The following is a 24,918-nucleotide window of genomic DNA, read 5'->3' as shown; positions in this document are numbered from 1 at the left end:
AAGAGTGTGTGTGTACCTGAACTCCGGCAGCTCGCGGTCGAACTGGACACTGCTCTGGTGGACAACCTCCAGCGCTCCATCTATAGCCACCACTTTCAGCTTCAACAGTCAAATCAGGACATGGTCAGAGTCAAGCTATGAGGTTATTAAAGGATTAGTTCACTTTTAAATAAACGTTTGCTGATCATTTCCTCACCCCCATGTCATCCAAGATGTCCATGTGTTTCTTTCTGCAGTCGAAAAGAAATTAAGGTTTTGGATGAAAACAGTCCAGGGTTTTTCTCCATATAATGGACTTCAATGGGACCCAAACGGTTCAAATGACAGTTTCAGTGCAGCTTTAAACGACACCAGATGATGAATAAGGGTCTTATCTAGACAAACCATCAGCTTCTGAGAGAAACCCAGCAGTATTTATGATATTATTTTACCTCTTATCAGACGAGCGTGATCATCTCTGAGCTCCGCCATAACTTCCGGCAAGTGAGGTCAAACTAGATCGTGGTTATAGATATATCGATAGTAGATGCCTCATTCTACTGATCCGTGCAGTTGCTAATGAGGCATCTACGTATACATCTAAAGACTAAATCTGTCTAAAGACTAAAGTCTGGCAATTTTATAGAGAACATGAGATGGAGTTTTTCGACACTGGGTCGGTACTTCCACCTACGTCACGTGACCTTTCCAACGTGATGATGTCATACGCCGTGAAGAATCACAACACTAAAGTCGTGCATTTGAGGTTAAAAAGTATATACATTTTTATTTCATGGTTTGTCTAGATCAGACCCTGTTCCTCGTCTGGGATCAGAGCCTCTGAAGCCCTTCCTCTGAAACTGCAGTGATTTGGACCTTCAGCCGTTGGTTCCCATTGAAGTCCATTATGTGCAGAAAAATCCTGGAATGTTTTCCTCAAAAACTTAATTTCTATTCCACTGAAGAAAGACAGACATGAACATCTTGGATGAGATGGGGTGAAGAAAATATCAGGACATTGTCATTTTGAAGTGAACTAATCATTTAAAGGCACAATATGTAATGTTTCACCACTAGAGGTCGCTTATTCAAAACAAAGGTGTAGCTTGATGACGGCTTGATTGGGCAGAGCTTTTATTCTGCCAGACGAGCGCTTCTGCTGCTTCCGCTCGTGTGTGTGTGTGTGTGGTAACGCAGCGATGTTTGATCATATTACACACATTTGAGTGTGTTAAAGTGATGTTATAATGAGACACTTGTTCACACTGCAGTGAGCGAGATCAATATTAGGCGGTAAAACATGATACTCTGTGCGGTAAATCAACAACACCAGATTTACACAATAAGACTAACTGTGTTGAGCTGGAGAACAATGATCGGTTTCTGTCCATCAATGATCCAAACAGTGTCTAATAAAACACATCAGATATTAAAGCGGCTTTGGTGTTTCTATGGTTTCTACTAAATTAAACCGGAGGGTAACGCAGGTATGATGTCATTGATAGGCGACGCCAGAGGTGGACAAAGTACACAACTCCATTACTTGAGTAAAAGTACTATTGGTTAAATATTACTCCATTGCAAGTAGGGTTGGGTACCGAACTCTGTACTTTTTAGGGCACCGACCGAATTACGTCGGTACTACAGAGTACCGATTCACATTAAATCAATCGGTACCAAATTTCGGTACCTGAGAACGCATATTGTGATATAGACGAGTGTCTGTGAATATTAAACCGCAAAAAGACCATTAAAATACGAATTATGCGTGTCTCTGTGCGAATGAATGCGTAGACGTACGGTTTACAGTCTGGGTTTACCTCACACACACACTCACTCAGAATCGCGCGTCGCAGTCGCATGTTTCCATCAGGACATGAACGCATTTTATCGTTTCATTTGAGAGAAAAACGACCGTCATGTCATAAACACACACAAACTCAAAATCACGGCAACCCGTCAAAATAAAAGTTTGGCTAACTTGACATATAAATTATTGTACAGTAGAATTTAGATACGTCTCAATGTAATAATAATAAATTATCAAAACTTTATTTTTTTTGTTTTTTTATTTATTTATGAATTACAATTTTCTCTTCATGTTTTAATTTTAACCATATAAAGCCTAGCAGTGCAGCACTTTGTTTGACAAAAAAAGTTTAATTAAATTAAAAGATAAATTAAATTAATGTTTTATGTCTTCATTTGATTATCAGAAAATACATAATACACAATTTGTGGGAAATCTTTTCATAGAAATGAAATTAATAAGAAAAAATAATAATATGGTTGTTTTTATTAATTAAATTAAGAAAAAAATTCTAGTGACTGATCACATCTAAATTTTTCAGTTGGCCAAATTGAATTTTGGTGAATTGAAGCAATTTAAATCACAGAAATTCAATTTGGCCAACTGAAAAATTTAGATGTGATCAGTCACTAGAAAATGTTCAATTGGAGACCTGATTTTTTTTTTTTACAGTGTACCTAGTAGCCTACTATTTACTAGTAAATATTACAGTAATCAAACATCACAGACAATGACAGACAACTACCAGGGCAGCACTGGCATAGTGTCAATAACACTTTAATAAATGACTTACAGGTTCTTTACAGTTATTTATGTAAACATCCCAAAAGTACCGAAAAAAGGTACCGTTGGGTACCGGTACTATTTAAAATGTGAACGGTACCCAACCATAATAAGTGAAAGTTGTAAAGATTTTTACTTAAGTAAAAGTACAGAAGTACTTGCTTTTAAAAGTACTTAAGTATCAAAAGTAAAAGTAAACGCATTATTTTATTATTGTTGCATTGTTGTATGAATGCACGCTGTTCCATCATGGTGGTTTACGCCAGTCCTGCTCCATCTGACATGCTAGCATACCTTGAACTCATTTAAATACTTGTTAAAAAGTTACAAAGCTCTTATCAAAGTCAATCATACTAGAAAAGAAAGGTTTCTACATTGTGTTTATTTGACAGGATTATGTAAAAAACATTTCTGAAAGGACTTCAGTTAACATTATTAGCCCAACTACGTTTTTGCATGCTAACTCACATTTTAGCATGTTTTTATAAAAAACTCGATTTACGATTCGATTCGATTTTTTCCCCCCGCGCGCCATTTAAAACAAAATAATTGCAAAATGTACATATATTTTAAAAATATATATTTATTATATTTAATTAAAGTGCATCAACATAAAATTGCAAAGGCAAACCCTTTATCTAACTGAAAAGTTACTGTGCAGTGTGCAACAAAGATTGTTAAACATTCAAATTATTTATACTGTATTTGGATTGAGCTAATAAACAACAAAAAATCCTGAGGTAACTCTTAGTTGAATTGAACATGTAAACAGTAACACCATTCGCCATAAAAAATGTAATTGCATTTTAAACATTCTTTGCAAGGAAAATGAGACTATCAATAACAGCAGGCTTGAGGCAAGCTCGGTTGTTGAAGAGTTGGTGCTAGCGCTAATGCCACTAGAGTGGTTTTCTTTTCGTAGAAGGCAACACTTCTCCCACTCAGCCGCATTTCCTCACTTTAAATGCTGAAACAGATTTGTCGCACTGCTGCCAGCAACAACAACAGCCTTAAGACATAGTTTGCATCGAGGTGTTGTCTGTTCCTCATCAGATGCCGTAAATCCAAACCAACTCCACACGACTGAAGTCGAAGAAATGTTTTTTGGAAGGAGCTGCTCTCTTTCGCCGGCTGTTTCTGCCATGTTGTTTGTGTATGCATGCGCTGCCGGGCTGCGCCGCCCGTTGAGCGTGCTACGGAAACCCTGAAGGAAGATTTGGCAAATGCAAAATGTATGTACTGCAGAGGGGGAGAAAAAAAATCTAAAAAAATCGACTTTTTGAAAATATGAATCGATTTGACCTACCAACTCAATTTTTAAATCAAATCGATTTTTTTCCCAGCCCTAATTTTAGGCATCTGAATTATTTTAGTTTTAGTCTAGTTTTAATTGACTATAATAAGATTTTAGTAGATTCAATAGACTAAACTTCAGACTTGTGGTCTGGCGTCTGAGAGGCAGCTTTCTGTGTGCACTCTTGTGTCGTCGCACTTTTTCAGACTTATCCACGTCTGCTCTTCTGAATTTTAACTTCTCAGTATGACCATGATTGCACGCATTGCGTCTGGGAACTGCCACCTTCTATTTTGCCATCAATTGATTGGTGTTCAAAAAATACTCGGAAATCATTGAACTTCATGTGATCCTACAAGAGTGATTACTGATAGGCTGTCTGCAAAAAGAAAAAAGAAAAAAATCGTCCACTGTCTTTCAAAGCGGCTACGACTTTCTACTTCGAGGGCCTTGATAGAAAAGTACGATATTTGTCTTTCAAATGTAGTGAAGTAAAAGTCATAAGTTTCCAGAAAAAATACTACTCAAGGAAAGTACAGATACTCAAAAAGTCTACTTAAGTACAGTACTCAAGTAAATGTACTTAGTTACTGTCCACCTCTGGGCGACGCACACACACAGTCCGAGTCCTGGGGCCAGTTGCATAAACTAAGACATTATGTTAAGACAGTGCCTTAAGATCTAGTATGAGCCACTAGCAGTTAGGCAAGTGGCATTCAGTCTTACTTTTCGTATCAAATTAGGCCAGTCTATGTTTTTATGTAACTGATTTAAAAAAAATTATGAACAGTCTTAAAGAAAAAAATGTATGTCTAACTTGTAAGACTAGTCTTAATGGTTTATGCAACCTGGTTAAAATAGCTTATTTCTCTAGATTTAAACATTGTTGGAAACATTTGGGATAATGTACACAAGTCAACAAAATATATAACACTGTTCTAGTGGTTTTTGGATATTTCAATCCAAAATCTTACATATTGTGCCTTTAATGCTTTTTGTTGTCAAATCACTAGGTGATCTCTCATCCTGATCAGTGGGTCAACACAAATATATAACCAAAGACTCAGAGAGACCAAAGGTCATTGAAGAGCCACTGACTGACCATTAATCTCAGTGTTGGTGCATTGCTTACACACAGATAATACAACTAAATGTGCATTTAAAGCTCTTTATAAGCATATTCATTATGATTGTCTGAATGTGTCTAGTATCACAGTACACCGAATAATGGTACTTTAATGTTTTTTGTGCATATGTACTATAGTATTACTGTGGTATCTTTTAAAAATAACTTTAAGTATCTCGTACATATCATGGTAAATACATCACAGCTTTTCGTAAATGACTGTCTCATAAAACATCATGCAATTATTTCTCCAGTACAAGTTACAACATCTCTTACAATGCAATATAGACACTGACATTTGTGTTTATAAACACCCCTCTTCATTAAAAGCGTGTGCGTGTGTGTGTGTGTGTGTTTGTGTGTGTGTTTCTACCTGTTGCGTGCTGAAATCAAACCCTAGAAAACACGAATCTGCTACTTCAGCCATTCAGATCACAAACATCCTGCCATCGAACGCTACAGTAGCGAGGCTTACCTCATGAATATTAATGAGAACGCTAACAGAAACTTCCTGGAGAGACAGACATGTGCCCTACTTAATATTCATGAGCTCCGGCGTTCACTCGCCAACCACATCTGCGAACGTCATGCATCCTAATTAATATTCATGACCCAAGTGAGCATGTGATATGAACAGGTACAGCACACTTAAAGGGACAGTGCACCTCCAAAAATAAACATGTTTTGCAAAGCTTCATGAACTTTAACCTGTAGCCAAAGCCATGTCAGTTGTTTAATTATTGTCGTGCGCTTTAGAAACATGCATTTAAAACAGCTCATCTTTTTCCGTATTGTTCAGAACTAGTCATTAATGTCTGAGACAATTCATGGAAGTTGCAGGAGAAACAGGAGAAAAAGAAGATTAAACATGCACATGTAAAAATAATGATATATTATTCACACAACAGTTATTTAAGTGTATGTGTGAAATAAAGCAGCCATAAATATATGCTTTTACAATATTTTTGCTATATATTCAATAGTATCCTATTGCAGAAAATGTCTACATTATGCTGCTGTCATGTTGTATTTAAAAAACTACAATAACCATTTTAAAATATTTTTATTTGTTTATTTATCAACTCAAAAACAACAACTTACAAAGGAGAAAAACACATTGTAACTTTATATTAACAAAAATATTGAAATTACAGTCAATGATAATATAGATTTGACATCACACTGAAAGACGCAGTGTTTAAAGAAGCAGTTGAAACATTTTCAGGATCATGTTTCTGAATTTTCTATGAAGACCAGCTTAGGGCAGCATGCTGGTTTATGTTAGTTTGGTGCAGGTGAGCTTCCAGACATGCTTTTCACAACCAACTCAATGAGTGTCCTCAGAATTTGTATTTTGCAATCAAAAATAACATTTAAATAATTTTATGTACACTGAAAGAAATGATTTGTTGAATTTACAAAAAATTTTTTATCGTAAGTGGTCGCAATCAATTTATTTTATCTCAATTTAAACAAAAACACATGCAATTCCCATAAAACCAATTCATTTTTTTAGATTAAAATAAAAAAACTAAATTTAAATCATTTAAATGAGCACAAATTAATTATGCTTAATTTAATCGGGCCATAATCATTTTTTTTCAGTGTATGCCAGAGCTCCACGTTTGTCTCCTGCTGTCTTCTTGATGTTTTCCAGTGTTTCGGCTTTTTTGGGCTCATTTATTTCCTTCAGCTTCTCAATCAGATCATCAATGTGCTGAAGTGTGTTCAGAGAAACAGTGTTGAGTGCGATCATCTCTAGAGTTTCCACACAGTGAAAAGATTCATTCACCAGCTTTACTTTCTCTTCCTCTAATTCTCGCAATTCATGTTCCAGCTTCTTGACCAAAGACACAACTTTGCTAATTTTGTCATCATATATTTTTTTTAAATCGTCATTTGTCCTCTTCTCCTTCTTTGTCTTTGTTACATATATTTTTGCTTCTTTGACGTGTTTGCTGTAGTGGCATTTATTAGTGCACACTCTGCAGTGTTCATCTTTCATCACACTGCACCGTGAGGGATCTTTGGCCCACCAGCATCCTGGATAATGACAGTTCTCCTCACAGACGCTGCAGCATGTGGCCTTATAGGCTATAGAAGTGTCAATATCAACCTTTACTTTGTAGGGCACTTCAACTTCATACTCAAAGTTCTTATTCTTCTTGACATGTTCCCCCTGATCTTGAACTTGTTTCAGCTCATTTTGCTTTACTTCAGTCATTTCAACATGTGCCTGTAGATTAGAGATGTTTTCCTTCATCCGCTGACTTTGTTGCAACACATCTCGAGTCATCTTCAGGGTTTTTGGTTTCATTTTGTCAAGAAATTTGAAAAATCCTGTAATTTCTCTAAAACTGAGATTCCATGATTGATCCAGCCTCTTTTCACGGTCTTTTTCATCTTCATCTCCATCAGCAGGTTCTGACTGACAGTTGTCAAACAGGAAATACACCGGCTGATTCTGCTCATTCACTGCACACTTGATATCAGCCTCTTTAACAGCCGTCAGGGCATTTTTAAGGAAAGCGTCAAGTGAGTGTGTGAAGAGCAAGACAAAATTTTCTGCAATATCTCTCCCAAATAAAGACTGAACAGCATCAAATATGTATATGAGTCTGTCAGAGAGTCGATTTTGATGTGCCATAATCACCAGACACACTGTGTCTACTTCATGAATCCCTTCTGCAGATTTAATTAAACTGAGAAAACTCTCAGCGATCTCTTTATCTTTCTGAATATCACATGTGTTTCCATATCCTGGTGTGTCGATGATTGTTAGATGGATTGGACTCTCTTGTGGATAAAACTCATAAACAGTGATGCTGGAGGTCTGAGTGTGAGCTGATGTTCGGTCTCTCTGGTCATCTGTGATCTCAAACCAAACCTTGTCTTCTCTCTTTACTCCTAACATGTAGTTGATCATTGTGTTGATCAGGGTTGTTTTTCCTGTTCCTGTTTCTCCCACCATCAGAATGGTTTTATGGGGTTTGTTTTCATCTTTCTCACCGAAGGTATTTTTTTTATATGGTTCAGATTGATCATGAGACTCTGTCCTCAGCTTCAGATGGTATCGGGTTGGAGTCCCCTCCTCAATTACACTACTTTGCTTGATGATATCATCAGTTTTGTGCAATTTTGGTCCTAAACTGACAATATTTTGTCTGTAATGTAAAGCAGAAAACAACATAACACAATGACAAACAATTAGAGATGTAAAAAATAAATAAATAGTAATAATTATATTAATTACATCAATAAATTAATTACATCATCAGAATAAATCTTAAAATTAATTTTGTGCTTTCAAAGACAAGTATATTTCTGGAATTTCAGACATGACATACAACTGGAATGCATCTTATGAGTTCAACTGTGTGTTTGGTTGGAAATATTGTGAATTAGGCCTAGTCCACACGTCCACGGGTATTTTTATAACAAGAGTTTCCCTCCGTTTTAAAAACAATTGCGTCCACACAAGCGTGGTTTAAAAAAAAATCTCTGTCCACATGAAAACGCAAAACCACGCTACACTGTAAAAAAAATCCCTGTAAAATTTACGGTAAAAAAACGGCAGCTGTGGTTGCCAGAACTTTACCATAAAAAATACGGCAGTAACGTTTTAGGTTTTTAGGGACAGCACCATATAATTTAAAGGTTTATAATGTAATAATTACGGTTAAAAAATGTTTTATTTTACAGTTCAAAACCGTATCATTTTAAAGGTTTATATTGTAATGATTATGTTTACACTGTAAACAATTTACGGTAAAAAAACATATTCCATTAACTGAAATAATGTTAAATTACCCACCTATTGAAATACTAATATATGTTATGTACCTTTGATATATACTGACAACCACCAATCACAGTGATGTGATGAATCAAAGCTCCTCACAAGCAGCTTTAAAGAGGACAATACTAATATATAGAAGGTGCTCAGTGTCATTCACACAAACACTAAACACCATCATGGTAAAAAAAAATGCAATAAACATTAATTTAGCAACATCAGATGTAACATAAAACCATAATGTACATAACTGATTAGAAAAAACAAAAAAGAAACAGTTATTGCAATGAAAATACATCAAATGCGAAGTGTCACGAAGGGAATTCTGGGAATGTCAATTTACGGGTTTTCACTGTAAATTACACAATGACTCGTTCTTTTTCACTTCCAAAAACTGTAAATTTAACGATATTTTACTATAAAATTAAATGAAATGTAAGGTTAGATCTATTACAGTTATTCACCGTATATAGTACGGAAACTTTCTGTTAACCAATTAATTGTTTTTAACCGTAATCTGTATGTATCTGTATGCACTGTTAGCAGAGTTATTAAAAGCTACGTCCGCCATCGCATAGACTCCACCAAGCCCGGAGTGGCCATCGGGAGAATCGGGAGAATTCCCGGTGGGCCGCTCTGTCCGCTCATAAATTGGGCCGGCAGACTCGGCTGCTTTCTCTTCTTTTTCTCTGTATGTCTATATGTGTTAAGTTACTGTGTGACTGATATAACAACACAGTACATTACACTATATTTGAATTTAAATCAGCGCATCAGACCGTGCATTAAAAAGTGCCGCTTTCTGTTGTCAGAGCGCGCGCGCGCTCTCTCTTTAAACTCAAGCGTGTCGCGTGTACTCAGGTCGTTGCCATTGAGAAAAAAAAAAACAACAAAACAAAACCGTCATTTAATGTTGTGGGGAGAGTAAGCTAATCGCGGAAGAATAAATGGATAGTAAAAAGATGCCAGGGGGAGCTGAAAAAAACAGGTTTAAAAAAAGAAAGGCATTGGAGGATGACGCGGCCAAATGTGCCAAACTGATATTTTTTCTAGACAAACGAGCACACAGAACATAGTGACTGTTAGTGACTGTAGTAGTATATGCAAGTTACATTTATGCATTTGGCAAACACTTTTATTCAAAATTACTTACATTTTAGAAATTCTTTTTTATTCAGTCAGTTTTATCTTTTATCTGTTTCAATTATATTGTATTGATTTTAGCCTTTTGACTTATTTTGAATGTGATTGTGGTTTAATAAAGATAAGCCTGATGCTGAGGGAAATGAGAAAAAGAAATGAATATGTCCCGCCTTCTAAGTAAACGAGCCAATCGGTTGAATCAAAGATCCATTGACTGCCTCATTTGTGAACGAATCGGCCGTTTGAACGAATCTTTGAATCAATGATTCAATGACTCAATCATTAAGACGGTCACCTGCGCCACCTACTGACGGTTTAGTTTCATGTTTAAACATTCTCTCCAATATTTCTTATTTGTATATTAATAAACAATATATATTTAAAACAATCTGTGTTTTGTAGCAGAAATGTTTCTTATAATTGATTTAATTATTTTATTTATCCAACTGATACGGATATAAAAAAAAAGTATAGTGCAAAAATTATATTTTACTATATTATATTTTACAACTATATTTTAATAATAATGTTAATTGTGGATATAAGCCACCAGGAAGTGAGGACCCACTGGGACTCGTACGAGCAGAGAGGAACTGCCTAAAAGAAACCAACGAAGAGAAAGAGAGATTTTATTTTATGTTCATGTTGGTGTGCTGTGCACACATTTTGTTTTGTGACTTTAAGGAAAATAAAGAGATCTTGTCGAGTCAAGCCGACCTCCTAGCCTCACATTGACCATTGTTCCATTAATATTTAGAATTCTGAATAACAACAAAAATCATTGTTAATTGGTCAAATGTGTTCTAACATCCTTTTAATTTTAACATAAGAGCACATAACTTGAGTGTGTGAGGCTGTAGTGTCATCTACGTCAGGTTATTTTTTAGCTCTATACAAAAAAGCCGGTTATATTGCTTAAATTTGCAAATGCTGTATTTCTTATCATATTATTTTAATGTACTGTCATAATTATTAACACACACTGCTTTGTATGGAGGACCAAATTACTCAAAATGAAATAATTAAATAAATAATTAATTCAGTAAAACAACAATTAAATGTACTAGTTTATTTTGAAATAATTTAATAATTAATTTAATAATTAACAAATTAATGTAATTAATTATCAATTAAATTATTAAATAAATAAATGTATTTATTTTGTAAAATTATGAAAACACAGCATTTATTGTTTAATATATTTCACAATGACCTCTTCCTCACACACACTATTATGTTTAAAAATAAATATTTTCATTATTAAATGTGCTTTTTCAAAAAGCCGTTTCTCATAATAATATGCAGCATTTACAAATGGCGCCTATTGGACGAATCATGGATTTCCAAAGCACGATCGGAAGCAGAAACGGCGTTCCTGACTCTTCAACTTCAAACCAATCAGCGCCAAGCACCGCCCACTGCCTGTTAATTGGCATTTGTGAAATGTCCTCTATTATTATGAAAAAAATATTTGGGCAAATCGTGCTTTGGAAATGCATGATTCCTCAAATAGGTGTCATTCGTAAATGCTGCATATTATTATGAAAAAGGGCTTTTAATTAAATAAGTTAATTATGAAATGCATTAATTATTTATTTAATTAATTATTTAATTATTTCAGAATAAACTGGTACATATAATTGTTGTTTTATTTAAATAATTATTTATTTAATTATTTAATTTTGAGTAATTTGGTCCTCCATAGTTTTGTAGTGCAAATAGTTGTATCATTTACTGCATCTTCTAATTATTATGTATAGCTCACTTCCACATTGCAAAATAAGGTGAATTAACAAGTCTACAATGACAGTGACTCACAGTTCAGAATCTGCCATGACTGCTTCTGGAGTCGAGAATCCCGCAGGTTACCAAACAATTTGTTGCTAAATAAAGTAAATACATTATACATTATATTTATCTGTCACAACAGGCATCAGTACAGAAAGACATAACTCAAACAGTGAACAATCGTGTAGTCAGAACAATACATACTGATTTATAGTATTACCTGTTTGTAACAGTGCTTCCTTGACTCTTTCAGACAGGAAGATCTGCAGTTATTTAAACATGAGACAACACCTCCCCCTCCCTCTCCCTTTTGAAATCACGTGAGATTTTTTTTTACAAGAAAGCTTTAAATCATTCGTTTTCTCATTTATAGCTTTTCTAGAAAATGTTCAGAGGTTGAGGTTTCAAGCATGCATTTTCCACATTGAATTCATAGCTAATGTGTTACACAACATGATCCACATATACAGGAGTAGCCGACAATAAAATGTGGGAACGATTCTAGGGGTGTGCAGTTCCATAGGGCGTCACAACAATTACTACTTTTATTTTATTTTTTTCAGCACAACAGTAAATGACAGGACAAACAGAACAGAGAAACATAAGTTTTAGGATTAATGCAAAATATTATTATTTATCACATATCGGGGACTTTTTTAATGAAAAGATTGTACTCAAGAGTTTTGGCATTAAGTCCAACTCCACTGGGTATTTTCACTGTTTGTATCACTCCTCTTGTCTGTCGGTCTGTGTATTAGTGGTGGGATTTTTCTGCAGGTTTCACGGTCAATAATTGATGACAAGAGTGGTAGTTTCACTAACACATTTGCTTTTGCTGAAGAGAAAATGTGGCATATTATTGTGACACACTCCACCACACAAAATTTCCACAAAGAAGATTCTATAGCTGATATGCTGATAAAGTGAACAGCCCACATGCCTACTGAACAGTTTCAGTTCTGTCCATTGTTACCAGACACGCACACATACACAGTGAAATGTATTGTTGTTTTTTCTTCTACAATGCAAACTGCAAACATATCAGTGCAACCATGACATGGAGTGTAGCAAATTAGCTCAAATTTGTCTCAAATCATGAATTCATAGGGAATTTTGAGAGAGTCTATTTTACGGCCAAGCGAATGACTCGTTCAGCGTTCATTTGAACGTGCCGTAAATATCAACTCTGCAGCGGATATTAATATCCGAACCAGGGCCGTGCAGAGAGTTCTTCAGGGGCAGGGGCTCAAATGTAAAAAAGGGGCAATATATATCCTTATGCTCATCAAGCCTGCATTTATTTAATCAAAAATACAGAAACAGTAGCCTAATATTGTGAAATATTATTACAATGTTCTTTTTAACTTTTTATTAATCAAAGAATCTTGAAAAGAGTATCACAGTTTCCATCATTGACATAAAATCCTCATGAATGATTTCTGAATGATCATGTGACACTGAAGAGTGGAGTAATGATGCTGAAAATCCAGCTGTGATCACAGGAATAAATTATATTTTAAATTATTTAAAAATAGAAAACCATTATTTTAATAATATTTCACAATATTGCTGTTTTTTAAACAAATACATGCAGGCTTGATGAACATAAGAGACTTCTTTCATAAATCATAATGCTGCATAATATTAAAAACTGGTAATATAATAAAGTCCTTTCACGTCACCATTTCGCCAGCCTACACTTCACATAATAGGCCTGTAGGTGCCGGCGGCACTTGGGCTTCATTAACTTTGATAGTTTCATGAAATAGTAAACGGTGTATCAATATACATAAATACAAGTGAAATTAACACTACTTACCATTAATGCGACTTTTGCTGCTGCTGCTGTGGTTTTGTGCAGGGATTTGTTTGTTGTCAGCTAAAATCCATTTAGTCAGTGATGGAATTCATAAAATGAGACAAACCGCAGGAAATTGTTCCACAACCGTTAGTTCGTCTGTCCATGTCATTTTCAACCGATTTATAAATAAGAACAGAACATTACAGCTCCACTTCACATCGCCCAATGGAATTTGAACTTGCTTTGCCAGATCACGATTGGTTGGTGTATATACATGACAAACGGGCATTGGTGAATTGTGTAATACTTTAAAATATATAATATATAGATTTGTACTTAAATCAACACATTAGCTCTGATTATTTACTTTTTTCCCGTAAGGCCACACACTCTCTGAAAGGACCATATTTGGCTCGAGAGCCGTTTCCGAACAGTGGAAAATCAGCTGTCAATCAAAACGCACGCAACGCGTTATGGTAACGCCTCAACAGAAATTGTCCGACTTTTGAGCCGTTCGTTACTATTGTATACATTGTCATGTTATAATAATCACATTTATTTAGTTTTATTGACCACGATATTATCATTGATATTTGTCTGAGAGGGGCACTTTTGATTCATTTTGAAAAAGGGCAGGGGCTCGAGCACCCAAAGCCCCTCCCTCTGCACGTGCCTGATCCGAACAATAGTGAAACACTATTTAACAGCCAGGTAACATATATCGGCAGTTCAAGACATTAAATTCGTAAGCACATAACACAAGAACAGTTCTCTTTGAATACAAATGGAATTTTTAATGATTACTAACACATAAAACTAATATCTAACACAAACACACACTCGCACATTCACACGTGTTGCAGAAAGGAAGAAAGTGAGGAAAGAATACGTTTTAAGAGAGAGAAATTATGAAATCCCAAGCAATAAATGCATTTATGACACATGACCTGAAGAAACCATCGATCATTAATTTACCCTCCTATCGTTTCTTAGGCGAGGTTATTAAATTTGATCTCAGTGCACCAGTTCAGTTAGAATCTGGAGGTATTACTTGCGTTTGTGTCTTGTGTCGTCTTTGAGTGGGGATTCCCTTTTTCCTGGCTGGAGAGGGGTTTTCCCGGGTCTTTGATTTGATTTCCCGGGTCTTGTCATGTCTTTTGATCGACGTCTTGGGAAGCCAATCACGTGGCGTGTTGGCAGCTGGATGGAAGTCTTGTGGGCGTTGTTTGAAGTTGAAGCGCGCTTTTGGAGACTCGTTGAGAAACTTTGCGGTGAAACTTAACAGTAAAAATGAATAAACTTAAGTAAAAGAAAGGAAAGTGAGAGGAGAGTATTCAGGTGGCCCGAATGAAATTGTTGTTTAACCCATTTTCTCTGATCTTGGTCTGCCACGATCGTCTGATCATCTCCTCTTTGGACGGCTTCTGGAACTGCACTGCGAACAGCTCTCAACTGGGCAGAACTCAACTGAACTCTTTGTTCGTGTTCTGAGATTAAAACTCCAATATTAGCCCATCCCCTGGATGGGTTCTAGCCCATTAGGGATCATCTTGGTTCGGGGGTGACTGTGTCTCCACCCCTCCCATAAAATGAGGTTATCTGAGGTCATTTAGTTTCCTGCTCTTAAGCAGAGGGTTAATTTAGACCAAATTTCTTACTATAAGAACATGACCCATTCTACAAAGATTTCATTCAACTCATCTGTTGGATTATACACAAACAAATGAAAAGATACCAAGCACGATGCTTTTTCGTTCACTTGTTCAATAGTTACATAATTGCATGAATTGGGAGTGATATACATGCATAATGGTCATGTGTATCGGTTGTAGAAACACTAACAAACTATGCCGTCGAAGGCTAGTTGAATGCAAGTCCAATAATCAATGATTTGATGCCTTTCATATGCAACACAGTTTCTGTGAGTTTGCTTGGAGTTTTAGCTGTGTCACGTGGAGTTCATTTACCGGTTATTGAGAAGACCGCGGTCTGGTTTGTTTCTTTGTCTTGTGATCACACTGAGTCTTTTGTTCTCTTTGCCTAAGTTTTGGTCAAAGTTCATAGGCTATGAAGTAATTAAGTGGTATCTCCAGGCAGAATGGAGCTTACGTCTCTCTGGTGATAGATGGTTGATTTCCTGGGGTCTGGAGTTGAATTGGGCTTTGTAAGGGGATGTTCATTTGCGTCTGCGCCCATAATTCCTACACTTAATTAATGCAAGACTATATCTAACCAGAGGCCATGCCCATTACCATAGAGGAAAGTGACCAACTTAACTTCCTCTAATGGTAACTTTACATAATCACGCAGTGGTTTCCCACGTAGACGTAATTAGAATAATATTACAATAATCAGGAGTTGTAGATTGGTCTAACAAGTTTTTGTTGCTCTAAACGGAAGACCCATTTAATCTACTAACCTCTACAGTCTAAGTATACGTAACTAATGCCAATGTGTTAGGTGTGCCCCTCTGCTTCATCTAAACTGTGCTCTAGTCCGTTACTAACCTGAGCATAGATTTGCGGTGTTATGGACATAATCTACTACAGTTAATAATTCCAGAGTTGTAACAACTGTAACAATTTATTATTAGTCAGGTAAATGTATCATGCCAATTACATAATCAATTCAAAGATAATCAATACATAACATCCAATACTCTGAAGTAAAGAGTAAGAGATGTGTACCTGACCTCAAGGAAATATGATACATACTATCATTACGGGCTGATCTGGTTACAGAATCGCCCGTGACTAGGGTGACCATATTTTGATTACCGAAACCAGGACACTCGGCCCAATGAGATACTCAAATGATTCTCAAAGTTTACTCAAAGATTCCTTATTAATTTCAATACATTTAAAGTATGCCCCCTCTGTATGGAGAGAACATTTTTATATTAGGGCCAGGACAGGACTTGGACATGGCCTGGGAAAACAGGACATTTGGTCACCCTACCCATGACCCTCTTGCAACATCCATTAAATACCAATAATAATTAAATACCAGACCAAGACTGAAACCTCTTTCAAATGTAAACATGAGTTCCCAATTGGAATTTGTATGAATCAAGTCCTATAGACCTGTAATTGCAACACATTCTCACTCCCAACTCGTCACATATTGACGCATGATCAGGACCCCTCGTCGTCACTTTTTAATGCACAGGGTATCCCTTTAGCGCCATTTTTGGCACGCAGGGTACTCCATTGATATCAGTTGTTTGCCCAATGCGTCAGATCAAGAGGCATTTAATTCTTTGCATTTGTAAAAGTAGACGTGATTTTATGAATATTTATAGGCTACTTTTATATTTTGGAGCAACTAACTCAACTCCTACCCTAAACCTACCCACTTCTCAACAATATAAAATACATAACATGCAAATAAAAGAACAGACACAGGTTTTTATTGCAAAAAACCCCCCAAAAAAGTATAAAAGTATTAACTCATGTTGCATTCCAAGTCTTCTGAAGTCATACGATATCTTCATGTAAAGAACAGAGTTTATCTTAATATTCAAACTTGTCTAAGTGTAAATGAAATAAATAAATGTAAATAAAAGTATGCTGGCAGATTAAATTGAGGATCACACTCCAACATGTTATAATGGCAAAATCATAACTCAATATATATTTTCATCATACATCAGTGGTTCTCAAACTTTTTATACCAAGTACCACCACAGAAAATATTTGGCTCTCCAAGTACCACCATAATGACCAACAATAAAATACAGTAGCGTAGTAGGCCTAGCTATTCAGCTACAGCTCTGCACAGTTCAAAAACGAGGCAGTTTACTCTTAACAAGAATATGTATTGTTGTCAGCCACTTTAACATTGTAAATAAATTTTTGTACATTAGCGCTGCACTGTGCTTACATACAGGTAAATACAATAATTAAATATTGATTAAAATGTGTTAAATGTGTAAAACTGCACTGTACTTAAATGTAAAAAAAAGATTAAATTAAAATGTACTGTGTTTAAACATTAATTAATTTAGTGATTCCACCACTAGAGGCAGCCTGAGTAGTACGAGTACCACTAGCATAGTGGTCCTCGTACCACACTTTGAGAGCCACTGATCTACACAATATTGTGAAGAGTTGGGAGTGAGAATGTGAATGTACAGAGCTGGGTACAGTAGCATGTAGTTGTGATTAAATTTTTAAAGGGATTTTGTTTTGCAAGAAATTACCACAGAATCAACACTCATGTGAATGTGCACAGTAGTTTGATTTAACTAAATCACTAACACATAACCAGTTTAAAAAACATTTTCACACAGTCACACATACACGGGTAAAAGTGAATGAATGAAACCAGGGGAAACAGGGACATTAAGCTATGGAAGCGTAAGAGTCAGTTAAACACCTGAACAAACCATACTTGCACAATGCCTTAGCTGTTAAAAAGGTGATTAAATGATTAAAACAAACTTAACAAAATGGTAACCAACAATAGCACCTTAAAAAAAAAAAAAAAAGCTTAATTGACAAAATAGACAGAAGTGCTGTAAAAGTGTAAAGAAATAACAATACACTACAAATAAAATAAATTATTCAATGCACAATGGAGCAGAGGCTGTGAGTGCAGGTTAAGCAGTGAGATGCATGGTATGTGTGGATGACATTACTAGACCTGAATCCTACAAATAAATGTTGGTTTTAAACTTTTGGAACTGAATGGAAATGAAACATGAAGCAAATTAAACTTTTTGTAGGAGCCGTTTCTTTATTACACACCTGAAGTCAAAGATTCTGCACAGTAAAGAAAAGCTTTCATTACTGCCCTTATTCAGACGTCTTGATTTTTCACTTTGAGAATACACAGTTTTATCATATTCCTCTATTAATAATACAATTCCTAACAGTCCGCAAACCTCCTCTTAGTGACTATTTTATGATAAACAACAATCAATGTCTATTTGTTACTTTTACAATTATTGTTATATTTTCAATAGTTTCTTCCTATTTACATTATGCTGCTGTGTTGAATTTGTGTTGTATTCCAGAAAGAGAATTACAATAATTAATACAGTATTTTTTATTTTACATCACTTAATTTATCAGATGCAGTTTATCCAAAGTAACGTATAAACATACAAGCACCTGTGAAATGATAATACCAATGATACCAACGATAATATAACAGCGTATGAAGGACATTTTTGGAAAGAAGCAAAAGCATGTTCAGGATTTTATCAGGGTTTGAATATCTGAGGTACTATTTGTGCTTATATTTTAGGTGATCTTGTAACGTATCCCAGGGCTGCTTGTTTTCCTCCTCCTGCTCTCTTCTTCATGTCTTCCAGTGTTTTTGCCTTTTCAGGCTCATTTATTTCCTTCAGTTTCTCAATCAGAAAATCAATGTGTAGAAGTGTGAGCACAGAATCACTCTTGAGTGCGATCATCTCCAGAGTTTCCACACAGTGAAAAGCTTCATTCACCAGCTTTACTTTCTCTGTCTCTAATTCTTGCAGTTCTTCTTTCAGCTTCTGGACCAAAGACACACTGCCCCCAATCTTCCCATCATATTCCTTCTTTAACTCTTCAAATGTCTTCTTCCCCTTCTTTGTCTTTGTTACATATATTTTTGCTTCTTTGACGTGTTTGCTGTGGTGGCATTTATTAGTGCACACTCTGCAGTGATTATCTTTCATCACACTGCACCATTTGAGATCATCGGCCCACCAGCAGTCTGGATAATGACAGTTCTCCTTACAGACAGTGCAACATGTTGCTTTTTTGGCTAGAGAATAATCAATATCAGCCTTCTCTTTGTAGGACACGTCAACTTCATACTCAAAGTTCTTGTTTTCTTTTACATATTCCTTGTTCTGCTCCAGAGCTTCTTGAGTTTGTTTCAGCTCATTTTTCTTTAGGTCCATCTCTTCAACTCGTAATCGTAAATTTGAGACATTTGCCTCCAAATGCTTCCGTTGTTGCAACACAGCTCGAGTCATCTTCAGGGTTTTTGGTTTTATTGTTTCAAGAAACTTGAAGAATTCTTCCATTCCTCTAAAACTGAGATTCCAAGATTGATCCAGCCTCAATTCACGGTCTTCTTCATCTTCATCATCATCTTCATCAGCAGCGTCTGACTGACAGTTGTTGAACCGGAAATACACTGGCTTACTCTTGTCATTCACTGCACACTTGATCTCAGCCGCTTTAACAGCCGTCAGGACATTTTTAGGAGGAGCTCCAGATGAGTGTGTGAAGAGCAAGACAATGTTTTCAGCAATATCTTTCCCAAATAAAGACTGAACAGCATCAAATATGTATATTTGTCTGTCAGAGAGTCGATTCTGGGTTGCATTGATCACCAGACACACTGCGTGTATTTCATGAATCCCTTCTGCAGATTTACATAAACTGAGCAAACTCATGGCAATCTCTTTATCTTTCTCAATATCACGAGTGTCTCCATATCCTGGTGTGTCGATGATTGTTAGATCAGTTTTACTCTCTTGTGGATAAAACCCATAAACAGTGATGCTGGAGGTCTGACTCTGAGCTGATGTTCGGTCACTCTGATCATCTGTGATCTCAAACCAAACCTTGTCTTCTCTCTTTACTCCTAACACGTAGTTTATCATCGTATTGATCAGGGTTGTTTTTCCTGCTCCGGTTTCTCCCACCATTAGGATGTTTTTTTGGGGTTTGTTATTGTCTCTCTCTCCAAAGGTCTTTTTTCTATATGGTTTAGATTGATCAAGAGGATCTGTCTTTAGTTTTAGACGGTATCGAACAGGTGGACCATCCTCAATTATACTACTTTGCTTGATGAAATTGTCAAATTCTGTCCGTAAACTGTTCATTGTTTGTCTGTAATGTAAATTAGAAAACAACATAACACAAAGAAATACATTTAAAAAATAGCAATTGTTATTTTATTTTCTAAGGATATGAGGCAAAATTATGCTTCTCTAAATTCTCTAAATGTATCTCAGTTATGTGGTAAAATAGTTATTTGTAAAATGTTCTCTAACGGTCCTATTAGCTATTATATTAAACAAGTAAAATAACAATGGGTAGAAGTCCTACCCTTTAGTAGAGTCCTCCTGGCAGACGTCAGTTCTGAAAGATTTAAACATTTATCCTGTTTACATAATTCTGTACAATTGTTAAAAATGAGAGATAAAATAAAATCTGTGTAAACATGAAATCTATCATTTTCTTGTATGTATGCATAAGGCCAACACAAAAAAAGTTAACTTACAATATTCCTTGTTTGAAATTGTGCTTCCTTCTCTTACTCAATTCAGGAACTTAGAGACAGGAAGATCTGCAGTAGTATTTATACATGAAGCATGAGCCTACGCCCATTTTTGAAGATCATGTGATTTGCAAGAAAATGTACCTGCAGTTCCCACAGAAGAGATATACAGAAAATGATGTACACAACATGATATACATCAACATGGGGCTTCACTACAAAATATGAAGAGACACATGATAATATAGTTAATAGAGTTTAATGCAAAATAGTATTATATCTCACTTGCTGCTACATTAATAATTAAGCAAACACTGACCTGCAAATAACAAGTTAACCAATATTAGCTTACTGTGTATTTAATGGTTGATTCAGTATAAATTGAAGATCTGCAGTTGATGTGATACACAGTACCCTACATGCAAGGTGAATCAATTGAGTTCTGTTTCTTGTTATACCACTCCTATGCAAATGCGTGGTGGAAGGGATTCTGGTTATTCAATGTGAACTGCAATGTGTCAATGCAGGCTCAACACAGGTAGAATCTAGAAAAACCTAGTTGATATGAAATACAATGCAAAAAAACTAGAACACTAGATCAGAAACCCATTTGAGAGTAAAGTGTTAACCCAGCTAACAGGGAACAGTCTTGTAACTTTGACTAACATTCTGACAAGGTTCTCAAAGTTATGAACAAATGTTCTTCCAGTAATGTTAATATAACGTTTAACGCTATCTGATCTATAATGTTCTCAAAGGGTTAACAGTCACAATCCAGTTGCAAAGAATAGTGAGATGGGATCTAAGTGCAGCAGAAAAAAACAAAAAAAAAACAAACCCTTTACATTATGAGACAACATTCTTTTGAAAAGACTCGAAAATTATGTAGGCATTAGTGGAATTGCTTTGTCATGGTTTAAATCATACCTATCTGACCATTATCAGTTTGTAGCAGTAAAAAAAAGAGATGTCCCACCGATCACAAGTTCAGTATGGAGTACCGCAAGGCTCAGTGCTAGGACCGCTGCTCTTCACCCTGTACATGCTACCACTGGGAGATATCATTAGGAAGCATGGTGTTAGTTTTCATTGTTATGCTGACGATACTCAGCTCTATATTTCTTCACGCCCTGAAGAAACTTACCAATTCACAAGATTAACGGAATGCATAGTTGATATATAAAAATTGGATGACTAATCATTTCCTGCAACTCAATTCAGAAAAAAAATGAATTTTTAATTATTGGACAAAAAAGCTCCACAAGTAGTAACATAGAATACTGTCTAACACTTGATGGCTGCGCTGTCAAGTCCTCGTCGTCAGTGAGGAACCTGGGTGTGCTCTTTGATACCAATCTTTCGTTTGAAAGCCACATTTATAGCATCTGTAAAACTGCATTCTACCGTCTTAAAAATATATCTAAATTACGGCACATGCTCTCAATGCAAAATGCTGAACAGTTAGTTCATGCGTTCATGACCTCCAGGTTAGATTATTGTAATGCTCTACTGGGTGGTTGCCCTGCTCGCTTAATAAATAAACTCCAGCTGGTCCAAAACGCAGCAGCTCGAGTTCTTACTAGAACCAGGAAGTATGACCATATTAGCCCAGTTCTGTCAACACTGCACTGGCTCCCTATTAAACATTGCATACATTTTAAAATCTTGCTTATTACTTACAAAGCACTAAATGGTTTAGCTCCCCAGTACTTGAGCGAGCTCTTAACATATTATACTCGATCACGTCTACTGCGCTCTCTAAACTCTGGCCAGTTGATAATACCGAGAATATCCAAATCAACTGCAGGCGCTCGATCCTTTTCCTATTTAGCACCTAACCTTTGGAACAGTCTTCCTAACATTGTTCGGGAAGCAGACACACTCTGTCAGATTAAATCTAGACTAAAAACACATCTCTTTACTGTGGCATACACATAAAAAACTTTTCAATTAAATGATTGTTAGGCTGCATTAACTAGGTCAGCCGGAACCGGGAACATTTCCCATAACACCTGATGTACTCGTGACATCATCAGAAGAATGGCATCTACGCTAATGATAGTCTCTCTGTTTTATCCCGGGGTTTACTGCAGTCAGCCGGATCCGGGCCGTATCTAGATCAGATGGTGGACCTGCGCTCAGAGAAGACCAACACAGGACCCCGAAGTGTCTGCAGAGACTGTGTCAATTAGACTCCCCTAAAATTGCCTCATCAACACGGCTTCCTCAATGAACCCGTCTCCAGCCTGGCAGCTCCGATCTTTCGAATATTGCAATTTAATAATTCAATTTAATAATTGTTTAATCAATACGGCATCCTCAATAAACCCGTCTCCGGCATGTTGACTCCGATCTTTCGAATATTCCGATCTATTATGTCCTCTGACCTGTAAAGTTTCCAGAATAATAATCATACTGTCATGATCCTGTCTCTTTCTCTTTTCCCCCCTGCTGGTCATTTTCATACTCACGCTCTCCTCTGGGCACTAGCTCACTTTCACTTTGTCGCAGCTGTTCCTCGTTACTACTGAGAGGCTCGTTCATTCTACACCTGTCCCTCCTTTCCCCTCTGATTAGCATCTCTATTTCTAGTTCTTGTCTTTCCTTTGTTCTCTGCCAGAGTATTATTTCTGTGTGCAGATGTGTTACCAGTATGATTTTCTGTTTAGTCTTGTCCTGTCTAGGTACACGCTGTTCGTACCGATCTAACCAGTTGCTGGTGCTTATGCTGAATCTATGCTCTACCCAGCTCGCCTGCCGCTGAATGCTGTGACCGGGATCGTGACTGGGATCACCACCTGTGTTACTTTTTGTGAAAGACTTTATGTTTGACGGCTCAGCGGCCGACTTGCCAATGTATAATTAAAGAACTGTTGACTTGCCTTCGCCTTTGGATCCTTTCTCTCACCTCCTGACAGAATACTCTGGCCACACTTATGGATCCAGCGAGAGTGAACCCTTTCCAGTTTGCTCTCGAGATGCAGGGCGCCATGCTGGGCAGACACGAGGAGGAGCTGAACACCGCTCGCCACGCCGTTGAGACACTGGCCGTCCAGGTGACCGACTTATCTGTCCAACTGAGTCGTGCCCAGGCTGAGGCGTCAACTCCAAGATCCCTCGAGGCACACGAACCCAGAGTTAACAACCCACCCTGCTATGCCGGTGAGCCCACCGAATGTCGTTCTTTTCTGACTCAATGTGAGGTGGTGTTCTCGCTGCAGCTCCTGACTTATTCCAGGGATCGCTCCCGGATCGCTTATGTGGTCTCTCTCCTGACGGGACGTGCGAGGGAATGGGGAACGGCCGTGTGGAACGCTGAGGCGGCTTGTCTGGGTCAGTACACTCTCTTCAAGGAGGAGATGCTCCGAGTGTTTGACCGCTCCGCCTACGGTGCTGAAGCCTCGCGCCTTCTTTCTACTCTCCGCCAGGAGGACCGGTCTGTCGCCGATTTCTCAATCGAGTTTCGCACACTGGCCACTTCGTGTGATTGGAACGAGTCTGCACTCGTCGCTCGGTTCCTGGAGGGGTTGAATGCAGACATCAAGGACGAGGTGCTCGCTCGGGAAACACCCACTCGTCTCGACTCCCTGATCGACCTGGCTATCCGGGTGGAGAAGCGCTTCGACCTGCACCGCCGCGCTCGCAGACTGGAGAGATCACTCCTTTCCGCTCCCCCACTCTCCACCACTCCGCCGGTGTGCGGTCATCCTGAACCTATGCAGCTGGGAGGTATTCGCCTCGATGCCGCTGAACATCTTCTGCGAATCACGAACCGCCTCTGCTTGTACTGTGGTGTGGTGGGTCATTTCGTTTCTGCGTGTCAAGTAAGGAGCCAGAGCTCACCAGTAGAGATCACCAGTAGGGATACTGGTGAGCGCTTCAGTTCAGACCCTTTCGCCACGTTCTCGCACTACTTTCCCTGTCCATCTCCGCTAGCCGGGTTCAGCTGTCTCTTGTCAGGCTTTGATCGACTCGGGGGCGGAGGGGAATTTCGTTGACGAGTCCTGGGCTCTCGACCAGGGCATCCCCCTCATCGACCTTAAAGACGCCACTCCTGTTTTTGCCCTTGATGGTAGCACTCTTGCCAATGTTCGCCGTGTCACCATTCCGGTGAGTTTCACCGTCTCTGGCAATCATCGAGAGACTATCTATTTTTTTATTTTTCAATCTCCCT

General features: G+C 37.3%; 3 protein-coding genes across 4 annotated transcripts in view; all 3 read right to left on the bottom strand.

The window, feature by feature from the left end:
- xylb (xylulokinase homolog (H. influenzae)) overlaps positions 1-5,491 on the bottom strand; it is a 71,086-nt gene extending 65,595 nt beyond the window's left edge. Inside the window, exons 1-2 of one of the 2 annotated variants that reach the window (XM_079806379.1) lie at positions 5,366-5,491; positions 17-99 (exon numbers count right to left, since the gene is read on the bottom strand). In XM_079806379.1, the coding sequence (XP_079662505.1) occupies positions 17-99; positions 5,366-5,419 (137 nt within the window). In that variant the 5' untranslated portion in view covers positions 5,420-5,491. Of the gene's footprint in view, positions 1-16; positions 100-5,365 lie in introns of those variants that run through there. The other variant, XM_079806380.1, reaches the window with a different exon arrangement.
- Positions 5,492-6,039: 548 nt separating this feature from the next.
- LOC307119335 (uncharacterized protein) lies at positions 6,040-11,984 on the bottom strand. Its single transcript, XM_079805557.1, has 3 exons — positions 11,940-11,984; positions 11,750-11,814; positions 6,040-8,156 (listed from the first exon to the last, which is right to left on the bottom strand). The coding sequence occupies exons 2-3, from the start codon at positions 11,764-11,766 to the stop codon at positions 6,584-6,586; spliced, it is 1,590 nt and encodes a 529-aa protein (XP_079661683.1). The 5' UTR covers positions 11,767-11,814; positions 11,940-11,984; the 3' UTR covers positions 6,040-6,583.
- Positions 11,985-18,239: 6,255 nt separating this feature from the next.
- On the bottom strand, positions 18,240-23,421 carry LOC307119867 (uncharacterized protein). The gene is made up of 3 exons (XM_079806575.1): positions 20,748-23,421; positions 20,573-20,605; positions 18,240-20,353 (listed from the first exon to the last, which is right to left on the bottom strand). Exon 3 carries the CDS (start codon positions 20,344-20,346, stop codon positions 18,760-18,762), a length of 1,587 nt encoding a protein of 528 aa, XP_079662701.1. The 5' UTR covers positions 20,347-20,353; positions 20,573-20,605; positions 20,748-23,421; the 3' UTR covers positions 18,240-18,759.
- Positions 23,422-24,918: the final 1,497 nt, after the last annotated feature.

This window comes from Gobio gobio (genome assembly GCF_949357685.1).
Source record: "Gobio gobio genome assembly, chromosome: 23".
NCBI classification, from domain to species: Eukaryota; Metazoa; Chordata; class Actinopteri; order Cypriniformes; family Gobionidae; genus Gobio; species Gobio gobio.
Note: the sequence above shows the minus strand (reverse complement) of the source record. Positions and strands in the feature narration are given on the sequence as shown.